This window comes from Acartia tonsa, chromosome 14, assembly GCF_053477335.1.
Source record: "Acartia tonsa isolate MP-2025a chromosome 14, ASM5347733v1, whole genome shotgun sequence".
Taxonomy (NCBI): Eukaryota; Metazoa; Arthropoda; class Copepoda; order Calanoida; family Acartiidae; genus Acartia; species Acartia tonsa.
The window spans coordinates 2,715,735-2,729,235 of NC_137273.1; the positions used below are offsets into that span (position 1 = coordinate 2,715,735).

Below are 13,501 nucleotides of genomic sequence, written 5' to 3' on the forward strand. Positions count from 1 at the left end.
TTCAACCATTAATTGTCATCTACAGACAAATAATTTTGTAATAAAATTTATTAAATATGTATCAATATTGGGGATGTACATATTAATCGGTTATTGTTTTGTTCCTTAGATCCCTAGGTGTTAATATATAATACAAAGTAGCTTGATGTCTGTTTGTCTGTCCGCCCATCCCTTAAGATCTCGCTAACCACTAAACTGATTGAATTCTACTCTTCAGGGAATATATCTACTGGTCCTGTGGTTGTTTAAAGATCTTTTTCAAAAATAAAAATCCCCCTAAATTTTTTCATATTTCTAAAATTAGGGTCGGTCCGTCCGTACGTCTGGTACAGTTAGCTCTTTTACTTAACTTAAACAGGCTAGAATTGTCCTATCGATCTCAAACTTTTCATGCTGATTTCTACAACAGTTAGGTACGACTTAGAAAGCACAGCAACTCTATAATCGTTACCAGAAAGTCCGTATATCCATTTATAATAGGCTGATTTTTACTTTATTGACAACAAATAATGGTTTTGAATGTTAAAAATATCCTATTCATCTGATTTTTTGAATACTGATTCCTATTTCAATAACGTCTATTGTAATAAGCGAAGCATCTCTATAATCAAGTCCTAAAAACGTCAGTATGTCCTTAAACAGTAACATGTATTTAATCAGTTTTTATTACGATTTTGTATAGACATGCATTAATATTCAGTTCTGACACTTCACAAGTGTTAATGTTCGTTTGTCCTTCCATTTCAGAGCTTCGCTTCTTTCATGGATGTTGTCATCCTTGTTTAATTACCTCTTGGGGCAAATCCCCTAGAGGCTAGGGGCGAAGCCGCTAGTGTACATATATACAGTAAACAAGAATCATAATATCATTATAAATATAGATATTAGTTAATAAAAATTTATGTTAATCATGCCCACATTTATAATGGATTTATTAAACATAAAAATAAAGTGAAACTTGTAGCTTGCTAAAATAAGGATCCCCATCCACCCCCATTTACACCATCCCCTCCCCTCCTACTGAAATGAATTCCATGACCCCAAATTTGACACTTTGAACACTAAAATCGGACTACAATTAACCTAGTTACACTTTAAAAAGCCCAAAAAGCTAGTGATAGGGTAGCTGCGCTACTAAAAAATTCTTATATTGCTCTGATAACCAAAACCCCTTATTAGACATTTTAAACACGAAATTCAAGATAGTTGATGGATAGATAGATGGATAGATAGAGGGATAGGTAGATGAATAGATATATGGATAGATAGATGGATAAGTAAATGGATAGACAGATGGATAGATGGATGGATAGATAGAGGGATAGATTGATGGATGGATAGATGGAAAGATAGATGGATAGATAGATGGATAGATAGATGGATAGACAGATGGATAGACAGATGGATAGATATATGGATAGATAGATGGATAGATAGATGGATAGATAGATAGATGGATAGATAGATGGATAGATAGATGGATAGATAGATGGATAGACAGATGGATAGATATATGGATAGATAGATGGATAGATTGATGGATAGATAGATGGATAGGGTAAGGGGGGGCTATTTTCGGGAGGGGTTAATCTGGTAATTTTCTATCTACCTAAAGATGGATAAAGAGATGAATAGTTGATGGATAGATAGATGGATCGATATATAGATGGATAGAGAGATGGATAGATAGATGGATAGATAGATGGATAGATAGATGGATAGATAGATGGATAGATAGATGGATAGATAGATGGAAAGATAGATGGATAGATAGATGGATAGATAGATGGATAGACAGATGGATAGACAGATGGATAGATATATGGATAGATAGATGGATAGATAGATGGATAGATAGATAGATGGATAGATAGATGGATAGATAGATGGATAGACAGATGGATAGATATATGGATAGATAGATGGATAGATTGATGGATAGATAGATGGATAGGGTAAGGGGGGGCTATTTTCGGGAGGGGTTAATCTGGTAATTTTCTATCTACCTTCATAAAATGACCTTTATCTCCATGTTCCTTTCAAATGACAGAAAAAAACATAAAAGCAAATTTGTTTCTTGTTTAATTACCTACAAAAAAGTATAAAATGAAATTTTTGTGAGATGAATTTTAAGGGTGCTAAATAATTAAATCCCCTTTTTGGTTGATTTGCCCCAATGTGCAATGGTGACGGGTATATTAACACAGTCAAGAAGCATAAACAAATTTGATAACAGACGAAAAAGGTCTATAGATCTGTTTTGCAATCCAAAGGACATATGGCTATTTCTTTATATTATCGATATTGTATAAACTGAATAAAAACATAACGAAACCATACGGGCTAAATACAGGGATCTAAAAGAATAATACAATGGCCGTTGAATTGATGTACATCTCCAATGACAATACACAAAGTTATCCCTTCTGTAGATTACCATTTGTGGTTGAAACGTTTAGATACTTAACTTAATGAACCAAAGAATGATAATCAGACATCCTGTTACTTTTAATTAATCTTTATCTTCGTGCCTAGCCTCTACAGGTTTTAATCCTGAATTTGAATGGTGGGAGGGGGAGGGGAGGACATGAAGCTTTCCTGAAAATATTAAATGTACTAATTATGGTATATTTCTTTTTATATAACAAAAAATCGTTAATAGATACTCTTTAGTAGATAATTTAAAGAAATTCAATAATTTTGAAAGTTGGTGTTTATGTCATCGTCGACACAAATACCATTTTGCACCAGATTTTCATGTATTCTAATAAAATGATAATCGCAGCTGGCTGAAAATAACGATACCACCATCCTACCCCTTTATCCCATTCCATCCCCTCCTAGTGAATAAACGAATTGACCAATAAATGATGCTTGCTCATGTTAGCAACCTATATAGCTACGTAATTTTAACTATTAACAAATATAATGTTGAACCAGATTTTCATGTACTCTAATATAGTGATACTCTTAGCTGGCTAAAATAGATACCCACCCCCTTTACCCCATCTTCTCCAGGAACATACTGACCAATAAATTAGTACTATTGCATTGTAGCAACCCAAATGTCCACGTATTCTATATTCATTATCATATATATATACTAGCTACTGTGCCCCTAGCTTCTAGGGGCTTTATATTCGGAGGGATATGGAGGGGCAGAAAAATAGCCTAAAACCATCTCAGGACCTATAAGAAGCTTTAATGTGAAGGAGAACCCTTTCGGTTCAGTTGTTAGCGAGATCCTACGCTACAGACAAAAAAAGCTTACTTCTTTATATTATAGGATATCAAATTTACGTATCTGCGGTCAACCATTACTCAATATTTAAAAGGAAAAAAAAAGATTAATTTTAAAATCCACTAATAAATATAAAATAGTATACTTTTGTAGATTTTGTTATTACTGTTTCTAAACACGGATTTGAAATGTTTTTTTTTCAAGAAACAATTTGCTTAAAAATAGTTGCTTAACGCCCTAAGTCGCTATTCGGATTAACATTTTTAGAGATCTTAAGCTTTAAACAAAGAATGTTACTACTTTTTATTTTAGGATACGCTAAAAATAACTACTAAGGTTTCGTGATTTTTATATTCATAATTCAATAATTAATTATTAATTAAAATAAATTAATAATATTCCGACATAGACTTATTAAGTATGTAACACCAGCTCCTGAGGCTCCCAGGGATCTGAAATAATTTGTATTGAAAATATCTTATATGACATTGTTCTGATACTGTTTTCATGCAAATGTGTGCAATCTATGAGCATTAGTTTTATGAAAGAAAAGAAAATGCATTGCTAATTTTTACTGGACCTGTAAACTATCATATGGCTCGATAAAATGTTCTCTATCAAGAGTTGGAAAAAATATTCTGCTTTGTTGTGGTTAAAACAAAAAGATCCTATATTGAAAACGGCGATAAATCCTTCGATTTTTCTGTATAAAACGGGTTAGAAAGAATCTGTGTTATTCTATGTATAGAAACTTGGTAACACTGAGCAGGTTATTCTGTGCATTAAAAAACGTACTAAAAAATTTTAGCCAGGACGACCTAAACCTAAGTTATGAGGGAATTAATTATTTAATTATTCAATAATTCAATAACGTATCTGATATCCATAAGAACAGAGTGAAAAAGGTTTTTTATTTTTTGGTAAGTACCTAAGTGGTCCTAAAAATTTCAAAGTGTATTACTTACTTTGTAACGACTGAAGGGCTGGTTGTGAAAGTGAGTGACACATATAATGACATGAAGGCAAGGACTTCTAGTGTGAGAAGCAGCGTGTTCATCATGCGATGCATATCACCATGCACCTGTACTGGCAACCCTTGATAGTACATCTCTCTGATCACATCCTAAATCAATAAATTTTTATGAGCATTATTCCGGTGTTGGTTATTAAAACTTCTAAATGAATAGGCATAATAAAGAATACTGAGAGATCGATTAATAGTTTTAAATAAATATTCGCTTCCGAATGCCATAGGTTTTATAACGTATGGATTCATTAAAAATCATTAAACACTTTTCTAAATATTCGTGAAATCTGTTCTTAGCTGATCAAAAAAGAGAAAATTTAATAATCTTTGTTTAAGAAATAATTGGATAAAAAACATGATACACACCTCTGTGTTGTGGGTCACGGTCTGCAGGTCGAGTCCTACCTTCTGCATGAGGCGAAGGTAGTTGGAGTCCCTGACCATCGATGCGTTTATCGACGTGATCGCCGATAAACGCTTCTGCTGCACTGTTGAATAGTGCTGCAGAATGAACGATGGTGTTTTTGCGCGCGCAGGGACCCCATCTACCAATCGCCTCGAAGGTAGGCCCACCCTTGACCACCCGTCCGGAAGTGGGAATGGCTGGCTCTGTATCGCGTTTGGAGCATGGTTGAACGGCGTGGGCAAAGCAGCGACAGGAGCATGACTCGTAGAAGGTTGTGGAGCATGCTGAGCTTGAGCCTGTGGTCGTTCATGAGCGGACGGTTGATTATTGGCTGACAATGCACGGATAACGTCCATGAGGACGTGCTTGGGAACCGAGTCGGGCACGTCATTGACCGGCGGATTCTTGGATGCTTGAGGTCTTTCAACAGTCTTGCTGCGGGGCGCCATGAAAGGTTGTGCTGCCATGCGCAAAATTTCGGCCGACTTGCGTCTGTTTCGAATGGGTCCTTTGTCGTTAACGCTATTGGCTGCTGGCAACATCTGCGGCTGAGGTGCTGGGGGCAAAATCATGCTCTGGTTTGCAGGAGGATGCATGGCATAGCTGTGTCCTGCTGGGTGCTGAGCAAAGCCTGCAGCTGGAGGGACGTGTCTAGCTTGGTCCTGTTGAGCCGGATGCAAAGGGGTGGAGGATCCTTGGGGAGCTATATGCCCTGTTGCATTTGCGCCGTTGAAAGCGCCGGGTTCTGCAGGCATGGCTGGGATATTGTCCTGTTGGATGTCTCCAAAATGGGACTGATTCAGTCCTAAATCTATGTCCTCTTCACTCGATCTGCTGACATCGACGTCGTCGTTGAGACCATTCTCAATGGAGTGAGCTGAAAAACAAAAGAAATACTAAATCGGAATAACATATGTGCATCTCTATATTAAATTGTGATGAAAATTAATGAGTGTTTCTTTGTTTATTCTGCCGCTAGGTGATTAAAATAACGTGGTGTATTCGTGCGGTGAATGTGTTCTGCGGATAAACAAAAATGAAATAATCGCGTAAATATTAAATTTTTACGATAATGGAACTAATAATACGATCGTATGCTTGGTTTAATTTTGTTCTTAGCCATAAGGAATCGTTGAAAAAAAAAAAAAAAAAAAAAAAAAAAAAAAAAAAAAAAAAAAAAAACATCTATCTTGTTGTTATATAGATTATAATATTACTACTTTCATATATCTGAATTGGCGTTTCAAAATATCATATTAAAATTCGCGTCGCATGCCTATATTCGATAACGACCAAAATAGATGACCTAATTTACCTGGAGATATGGGTTCAAAGCCCTCGTATTCCATGGGTAAATCTCCAGCAAGGTCACCAAGATCGGGGATCTCCCCTTCATCGTGAGGCTCAGCCATTTTTTAAGCACAAACAATCCAAGTAAACAAACAAAAACCGAATGAAAAATCTGAAATGTAAAAAGAATGTCAAATAAAAATATAGTAGAATTATAAAACAGAAAGAAACAGATAAGAAAGATATGTATTGCCAAAATTAAAATGTAAAAAATGCGAAAAAAGTAAAGGAAAAAGTCTGTTTCTAAATAAAAATAAAAAACTGATTAACGAAAAAAGGGAATAGTATTTTTATATAATTTTAAATGAAATATCAAAACTACTGTATTGCGTAAAAGTGTAAAATTAAATCAAAAAAGATGAAAAAGATTCAGTAATTGCGGTAAAACGAAAGGATAGAATAGCGAAATATGGAAATTGGAATTGACACATTATTAATAAAAAATAAGAATTTAAAGAAATATATTTCTAAACAAGATAATTCAAAAAGTTTTTGTGCAAAAATTCTTTGGGAAAGAAGTGGAGAAACAAAACAAATTTTCGTAAAAAGGGAGGGAGGGTGGGGATTTTTTTATAGATTTTATCGCGTAAAAAACTTAAATTCTTTGACTATTTTTCACTATCTTTGTTTCATTATATGTTGATAAATTTTAATAAGTACTAAAAATGCATTCACTGTATATAAAAGCTTGATTTTTTACTATAATATTCTCTATCTTTTAACACGAGTATTGAGATGTTGACAGGACGAGTGTTAAACTTCAATTGAAGAAAATTAATCTTTAACTGCAAGCTAGCTAGTATGCGTGTGTGTGTCTCGGTGTGTGTTCCCGCCAAATGATCAAATTTTTAACCATGTGGGATAAGCAACCAGCCTGTCTTGTACCGTACCGTACGTAGCGGCCTACCGATGCTGCTCTAGTCAAGAGGTGCTCCCTCTGCCTATACTGGTGTAATTCTTTTCTTAAAAAATTGACCCGGCCCGTCTGGGCTTGCCAATTCCATATATCTTTCTATTGTACCATGCCTTCTGTGCGCAAGGTAAACTACTGCCTCCTAGCGGCCATAATGATAATTACATATCAACAAATAAATTGTACCATGCCTTCTGTGCGCAAGGTAAACTACTGCCTCCTAGCGGCCATAATGATAATTACATATCAACAAAATAAATGGCCCCTGCCATAGTAACGACTTCAGATGCTCTCTGACGTCACTCGCCGTACCGCCTGCCTTACTTCTTAAATCAGGACGGTACGGTACGCTCCTTTCTTCAAGGCTGCATATATTGAAATTAGCGACCCGTGCCGGACGTGCTTTCTATACGTTTACGGTCGACTAAACTCATTTCCCATATATGCACTTTTCGTACCCTTTAATTAGGAACAAAAGACAACGAATGTATTGGGCCTCCATCCCCTCGATTGTGTCGAAAATTCACCATCTCATAACTAATCTGTTCTTCGAAACTCGATTAAAACCCCCGCATAATTCGAATTACACTGCACCATGAATAGCGATTTATGACTCCTTGTGAATACGTCATAAACCTTACATCAAAGTTCCTTGCAATTCGAATATGCTGGGGTTCTTGGATCGAGTCCCTTTATCACCGATTCGTAATTTCGACGGGTAAATTTTCGCCACAATCGAGGGAATTTCGAAAAAACATTCGTCCCAAAAAATAAAGAAGTTTCGGGTGTGGAGTATTATTTTAGAAAACCTGAAGGGCCGAATATTTTAACTTATATCCTTTGAAAATGGCAAATTTTTTGACAATCTGTTCTCGAATTTCTATCCTTATTCTATACTTTTTCGAAGCGGACTTATAAGTACTTTTATTCGAAAATGTATAACTTTTCTGGTTGATTGCATTGACGTAAAGATCCTTGTTTATTTGGTTTAAGTGTTTTGAATAACTATGCCCTAAACAGATGATTTAAATTAATACACCACACCCAAAACTACACATATATATCATATTTTTTTATAGATTTTATCGCGTAAAAAACTTAAATTCTTTGACTATTTTTCACTATCTTTGTTTCATTATATGTTGATAAATTTTAATAAGTACTAAAAATGCATTCACTGTATATAAAAGCTTGATTTTTTACTATAATATTCTCTATCTTTTAACACGAGTATTGAGATGTTGACAGGACGAGTGTTAAACTTCAATTGAAGAAAATTAATCTTTAACTGCAAGCTAGCTAGTATGCGTGTGTGTGTCTCGGTGTGTGTTCCCGCCAAATGATCAAATTTTTAACCATGTGGGATAAGCAACCAGCCTGTCTTGTACCGTACCGTACGTAGCGGCCTACCGATGCTGCTCTAGTCAAGAGGTGCTCCCTCTGCCTATACTGGTGTAATTCTTTTCTTAAAAAATTGACCCGGCCCGTCTGGGCTTGCCAATTCCATATATCTTTCTATTGTACCATGCCTTCTGTGCGCAAGGTAAACTACTGCCTCCTAGCGGCCATAATGATAATTACATATCAACAAATAAATTGTACCATGCCTTCTGTGCGCAAGGTAAACTACTGCCTCCTAGCGGCCATAATGATAATTACATATCAACAAAATAAATGGCCCCTGCCATAGTAACGACTTCAGATGCTCTCTGACGTCACTCGCCGTACCGCCTGCCTTACTTCTTAAATCAGGACGGTACGGTACGCTCCTTTCTTCAAGGCTGCATATATTGAAATTAGCGACCCGTGCCGGACGTGCTTTCTATACGTTTACGGTCGACTAAACTCATTTCCCATATATGCACTTTTCGTACCCTTTAATTAGGAACAAAAGACAACGAATGTATTGGGCCTCCATCCCCTCGATTGTGTCGAAAATTCACCATCTCATAACTAATCTGTTCTTCGAAACTCGATTAAAACCCCCGCATAATTCGAATTACACTGCACCATGAATAGCGATTTATGACTCCTTGTGAATACGTCATAAACCTTACATCAAAGTTCCTTGCAATTCGAATATGCTGGGGTTCTTGGATCGAGTCCCTTTATCACCGATTCGTAATTTCGACGGGTAAATTTTCGCCACAATCGAGGGAATTTCGAAAAAACATTCGTCCCAAAAAATAAAGAAGTTTCGGGTGTGGAGTATTATTTTAGAAAACCTGAAGGGCCGAATATTTTAACTTATATCCTTTGAAAATGGCAAATTTTTTGACAATCTGTTCTCGAATTTCTATCCTTATTCTATACTTTTTCGAAGCGGACTTATAAGTACTTTTATTCGAAAATGTATAACTTTTCTGGTTGATTGCATTGACGTAAAGATCCTTGTTTATTTGGTTTAAGTGTTTTGAATAACTGCTCCTTATGAGGCTCGAAAAATGGTTTGAAAAAATGATGTTGCATTTCATTTTTTGTCGAATAAAACTAAAATATGTGGATTGTGTACGTATGTAGAAAAGAAACGGGATATTATCGAATTTTTACTAAATTCAAGACAGTTCGAAAATTCGAAATAATTTTGTTGAACGAACGATGTTGTGAATTCGATAAAAAATGATGTGAATATTAGCATCTGGAATGCTCGAGACATTGTTATATTTAAATATATACAAAATAACAAAGCAAAAATAATGATTCATAATTATATTTTCAGATACATTTGTACAATTTTTAATGATTAGAGTAGTTTTTGCACTGGTACAAGAAATTTTCGAATACTGTGTGGCACGTATGAATTTTCATTTATAAATTTGAATTAATGGATCTAATGAATTCGAACTAAAGCGTGAAAAATGCATATGAAATGCTGAGGTATATATACTTAGCAGACTGCCTGCAATGATTAACAGAACATAAAAAATTTCGAAATAATGGATCAAAAACTGTTTGTTGTCATGAAAGCTAAAATGCCTGATTTCAACCAATCTTGGTTTTTCGTTTATACAGGATTTTTTGCATGAAAATTTGGAAAAAATGGGCCTAAATTTAGATCAAAAAATGATTGTTGGTAAATCAAAAATCTACCATGTCTGACAATTTTCTAGAGAGATTGCACATAAAAAATTTCGAATAAATGGGCCTAATAGATTATTTCTCTAGTCAGAAGGATTGGTTTGATAATTTTTTGCATGAAAATTTGGAAAAAATGGGCCTAAAGTTAGATCAAAAAATGATTGATGGTAAACCAACAATCTACCAAGTCTGACAACTTTCTAGAGAGATTGCAGATAAATTTACATACAAAATTTTGAATAAATGGGCCTAATAGATAATTTCTCTAGCCAGAATAATTGGTTTGATAATTTTTACTGCAACCAGCTGCGAATGGCTGCGCCTCCTTGACGAAATCCGGTGGGGTGATACACTGTGTCATCGATGAAATGTGACGCTTGGTTGAATGGCGACACCAGCTGGATGTTGTGGAGTGTACCTGTCGCGGCTCGAGCACCATAAGATCTGGGGGTATGAAACAGCCGTGCAGAGGCTGAAATCTTGGTGGCCTGTGGTAGAGGAGGCGGCGGCTGTCTAAACCGTCTACTTATTGGCGTAGGTGGAGACCGAGCAGGAGCAGGTGACGGACGTGGTGCTGGTCGCGGTGGCGGTTGCGCGAAGACAGGTCTTGGCAGGTTCCGAACCGGGGTGCGAACTGGAGATGTTTCCCTGGCTGACAAAGGCGGTGGAGGTGTCGCCAGATTCCTTTGCAACACGCAGTTCCGGAATATTGGAACGTTACCCTGTCTGGCGGCTTGTAATCCGTTGTGATTGCCGTCTAAAGATATACATGAGCCTAAGGCGTGTAAATACTTGGTCGTATGTTGACGATAGTGTTGGGACATTTCAGTGGATCTCCAGCGGCCCTTGTCACGGAGGGCTTCATCGGATAATCCGGCGTCGCAGGCAGCGGAAACCCCTGCCATTTTGCCGGATTTCCTTCCGATTTTCCCCCCGTAACCTGCGCCGCTGCAGATCCTCTGAATGTCCCTCAACAACGTTCCTACGGAAATTGCAAAACGTCCGTCGGACACAGTTTGTTTTCCTGTGGATGTGTACACGCAGTTCGTGCGGCAGAAAACAAAATTGGTATCGACGCAACGCCCATCAAAAAATCGGAACCCGCTCCTGGTAAAGTAAAGAGATATCAGCTTTACTGGGCAAATGTCGCTCTCCTCGGCGAACAAGAGAGACTCGGATCCGAGTCTCTCTTGGTCATTTTTTCGTTTGGGATAAATGACCTTCAAAACTTGTGTCCCACCTACCACATCCCGGCTGATGTGGCAGGCCCGCAGTTCGTCCAAATCCCCCAATCTCGTAAAATGATGAAATTGGAGGATCAGGGCGACGCAGGCACGAAATTCCGGGAGAGGAATATCCCATACAGACTGATATCCCCTTACCAACCTGAGCAAGGCTCTCCTCATGACCTCCTGTGGGATGGGCGTCGCTTTCCGAACCGGTCTCCTTTCCGCCGCCGCTCTACGAGTGACACCCTCAAGAATCCTCTGTGCCCTAGGAGTGTATTCCGACATAGACTTATTAAGTATGTAACACCAGCTCCTGAGGCTCCCAGGGATCTGAAATAATTTGTATTGAAAATATCTTATATGACATTGTTCTGATACTGTTTTCATGCAAATGTGTGCAATCTATGAGCATTAGTTTTATGAAAGAAAAGAAAATGTATTGCTAATTTTTACTGGACCTGTAAACTATCATATGGCTCGATAAAATGTTCTCTATCAAAAGTTGGAAAAAATATTCTGCTTTGTTGTGGTTAAAACAAAAAGATCCTATATTGAAAACGGCGATAAATCCTTCGATTTTTCTGTATAAAACGGGTTAGAAAGAATCTGTGTTATTCTATGTAAAGAAACTTGGTAACACTGAGCAGATTATTCTGTGCATTAAAAAACGTACTAAAAGATTTTAGCCAGGACGACCTAAATCTAAGTTATGAGGAAATTAATGGCGAGGAAAAACGATTAATCATATGCTTACTTGTTTCATGAAGGAATACGGCTTCTTGGTATCCTCACAAAAATGGGCAAAGGAGATTAATGTCCTCTCATCAAATGTGTTGACCGGTAAACCGTGCTTTCTCAGGAAGCTGGTGTAAAAGGTGATGACGTGATTGTGGATCGTGGTGGTAGACTTTGCACGCGCCGCGCATAACAACTGGGCGTCGCGCTTCTTGGACGGGGATAGGTCGAGCAGCGATACTGCTTTAATCGCATTCAGGGCTCCTCTACGAGTCATGCCTGACGGCAGACCTGAACCCGCTGAAATAATTAACATCTCATGTAGATAATTCGTAGGTTTTATGTGCATGTAAATAAATAATTACTGGAAATAATCTTTTCTTGACTTAATAGAATATAAAAAAGTGTGAATTGCAAAAATCAGGGCAGATTGACAAGATTTTGTAATGAAAAGACAAACGATCTGATGAGTTGAAGCTCGAGCTTGTTGCCTGCGTTTATGTTGTCTTATGACCATTTGTTTGAGTAAACAACAAATCCATGTAGACTAGATACGTCGAAAAAAGTTTCGAAACAACTAAATAAACTGTATGTTGTAACGGTTGTCTTACGCAGAAAAATTGTGTGATGGTGGTAAAAAACTCGCAGGTTTATTAATAAGTAAAAAATATTCGATATGAATAAAATCCGCAGGGAGATGTAAAAAATGCTCACCCTTTACTTTGCGCTGAAGAAGCCGAGCTCTAGCCGCAGGATCATATCCAGGTCTGGGCATTTTAAGTTATTTAAAAAATAACAAGATAGTGGCTGAAGTCTCTAGAATGTGTCTGAAATGGATATAACATCATGAGAAAAATTTTCTAAAGTCATTTGGTTCTACTATAGACAGGATAGATTTTGATTCATGAGTGTATTATAAAAAAGAGAAAAAATGGACTTATTGCTGAAAAAATCTAAAATTCTATCCTTCTTAAGAACCCGTTAATGTATTGCACTGGTATATATGACAAGGATATCACAGAAATAATCAATTTACATAAATTTCAATTTATGAGTCTAATAATTTTTCGTCCAAATTGAGTATTAATAAACATATTAGGTTTCATAGAGATCAATGGTTTGGTAAAATATCACAGGTGAAATTTGCATAAAAAAGAATTTTGATGGATTGGTCTAAACAAATTTTCGTCCGAAATTGTATTACTAACAAATATTCCATGCCAGGAATGTGTTATACAAGACTGCACATTTCTTTTTTTGGTTAAAAAATTGTGAAATGTGAAAAAACTTTTGAGTATAATTTAGATTGATGGATCTAAAATGAGTCGAAAATTTACATATAAAATAAAACACCTAAACGTGGAGTTATTCCTAACAATTTTGTATTGTGGCCAATCGAATCACTATCCTGTGTGAATTATGAATAGCAACATTCTTCGTATTAAAATACAATCGTAATCGTGAAATACGACATAAAAATATATTATGAAATATATTATTGACCAAAAATATTCAAATATGC

General features: G+C 36.5%; 2 protein-coding genes across 2 annotated transcripts; both read right to left on the bottom strand.

The window, feature by feature from the left end:
• Positions 1 to 4,143: 4,143 nt before the first annotated feature.
• LOC145306359 (uncharacterized) lies at positions 4,144 to 7,064 on the bottom strand. The gene is made up of 3 exons (XM_080148448.1): positions 5,990 to 7,064; positions 4,635 to 5,551; positions 4,144 to 4,364 (listed from the first exon to the last, which is right to left on the bottom strand). Exons 1-3 carry the CDS (start codon positions 6,084 to 6,086, stop codon positions 4,203 to 4,205), a joined length of 1,176 nt encoding a protein of 391 aa, XP_080004574.1. The 5' UTR covers positions 6,087 to 7,064; the 3' UTR covers positions 4,144 to 4,202.
• A 1,901-nt stretch (positions 7,065 to 8,965) lies between these two features.
• On the bottom strand, positions 8,966 to 12,863 carry LOC145306241 (uncharacterized). Its single transcript, XM_080148303.1, has 3 exons — positions 12,694 to 12,863; positions 11,999 to 12,279; positions 8,966 to 11,574 (listed from the first exon to the last, which is right to left on the bottom strand). The coding sequence occupies exons 1-3, from the start codon at positions 12,752 to 12,754 to the stop codon at positions 10,309 to 10,311; spliced, it is 1,608 nt and encodes a 535-aa protein (XP_080004429.1). The 5' UTR covers positions 12,755 to 12,863; the 3' UTR covers positions 8,966 to 10,308.
• Between the last annotated feature and the right edge of the window lie 638 nt (positions 12,864 to 13,501).

Coding starts and splice junctions, on each gene's coding strand:
- LOC145306359 (XM_080148448.1), bottom strand. CDS start 6,086: ATGGCTGAGCCTCACGATGAAGGGGAGATCCCCGATCTTGGTGACCTT. Junction 5,552..5,989: donor CTTTGAACCCATATCTCCAG/GTAAATTAGGTC, acceptor TTTGTTTTTCAG/CTCACTCCATTGAGAATGGT. Junction 4,365..4,634: donor CCGTGACCCACAACACAGAG/GTGTGTATCATG, acceptor TTATTGATTTAG/GATGTGATCAGAGAGATGTA.
- LOC145306241 (XM_080148303.1), bottom strand. CDS start 12,754: ATGCCCAGACCTGGATATGATCCTGCGGCTAGAGCTCGGCTTCTTCAG. Junction 12,280..12,693: donor TCTTCAGCGCAAAGTAAAGG/GTGAGCATTTTT, acceptor TAATTATTTCAG/CGGGTTCAGGTCTGCCGTCA. Junction 11,575..11,998: donor CGTATTCCTTCATGAAACAA/GTAAGCATATGA, acceptor AAATTATTTCAG/ATCCCTGGGAGCCTCAGGAG.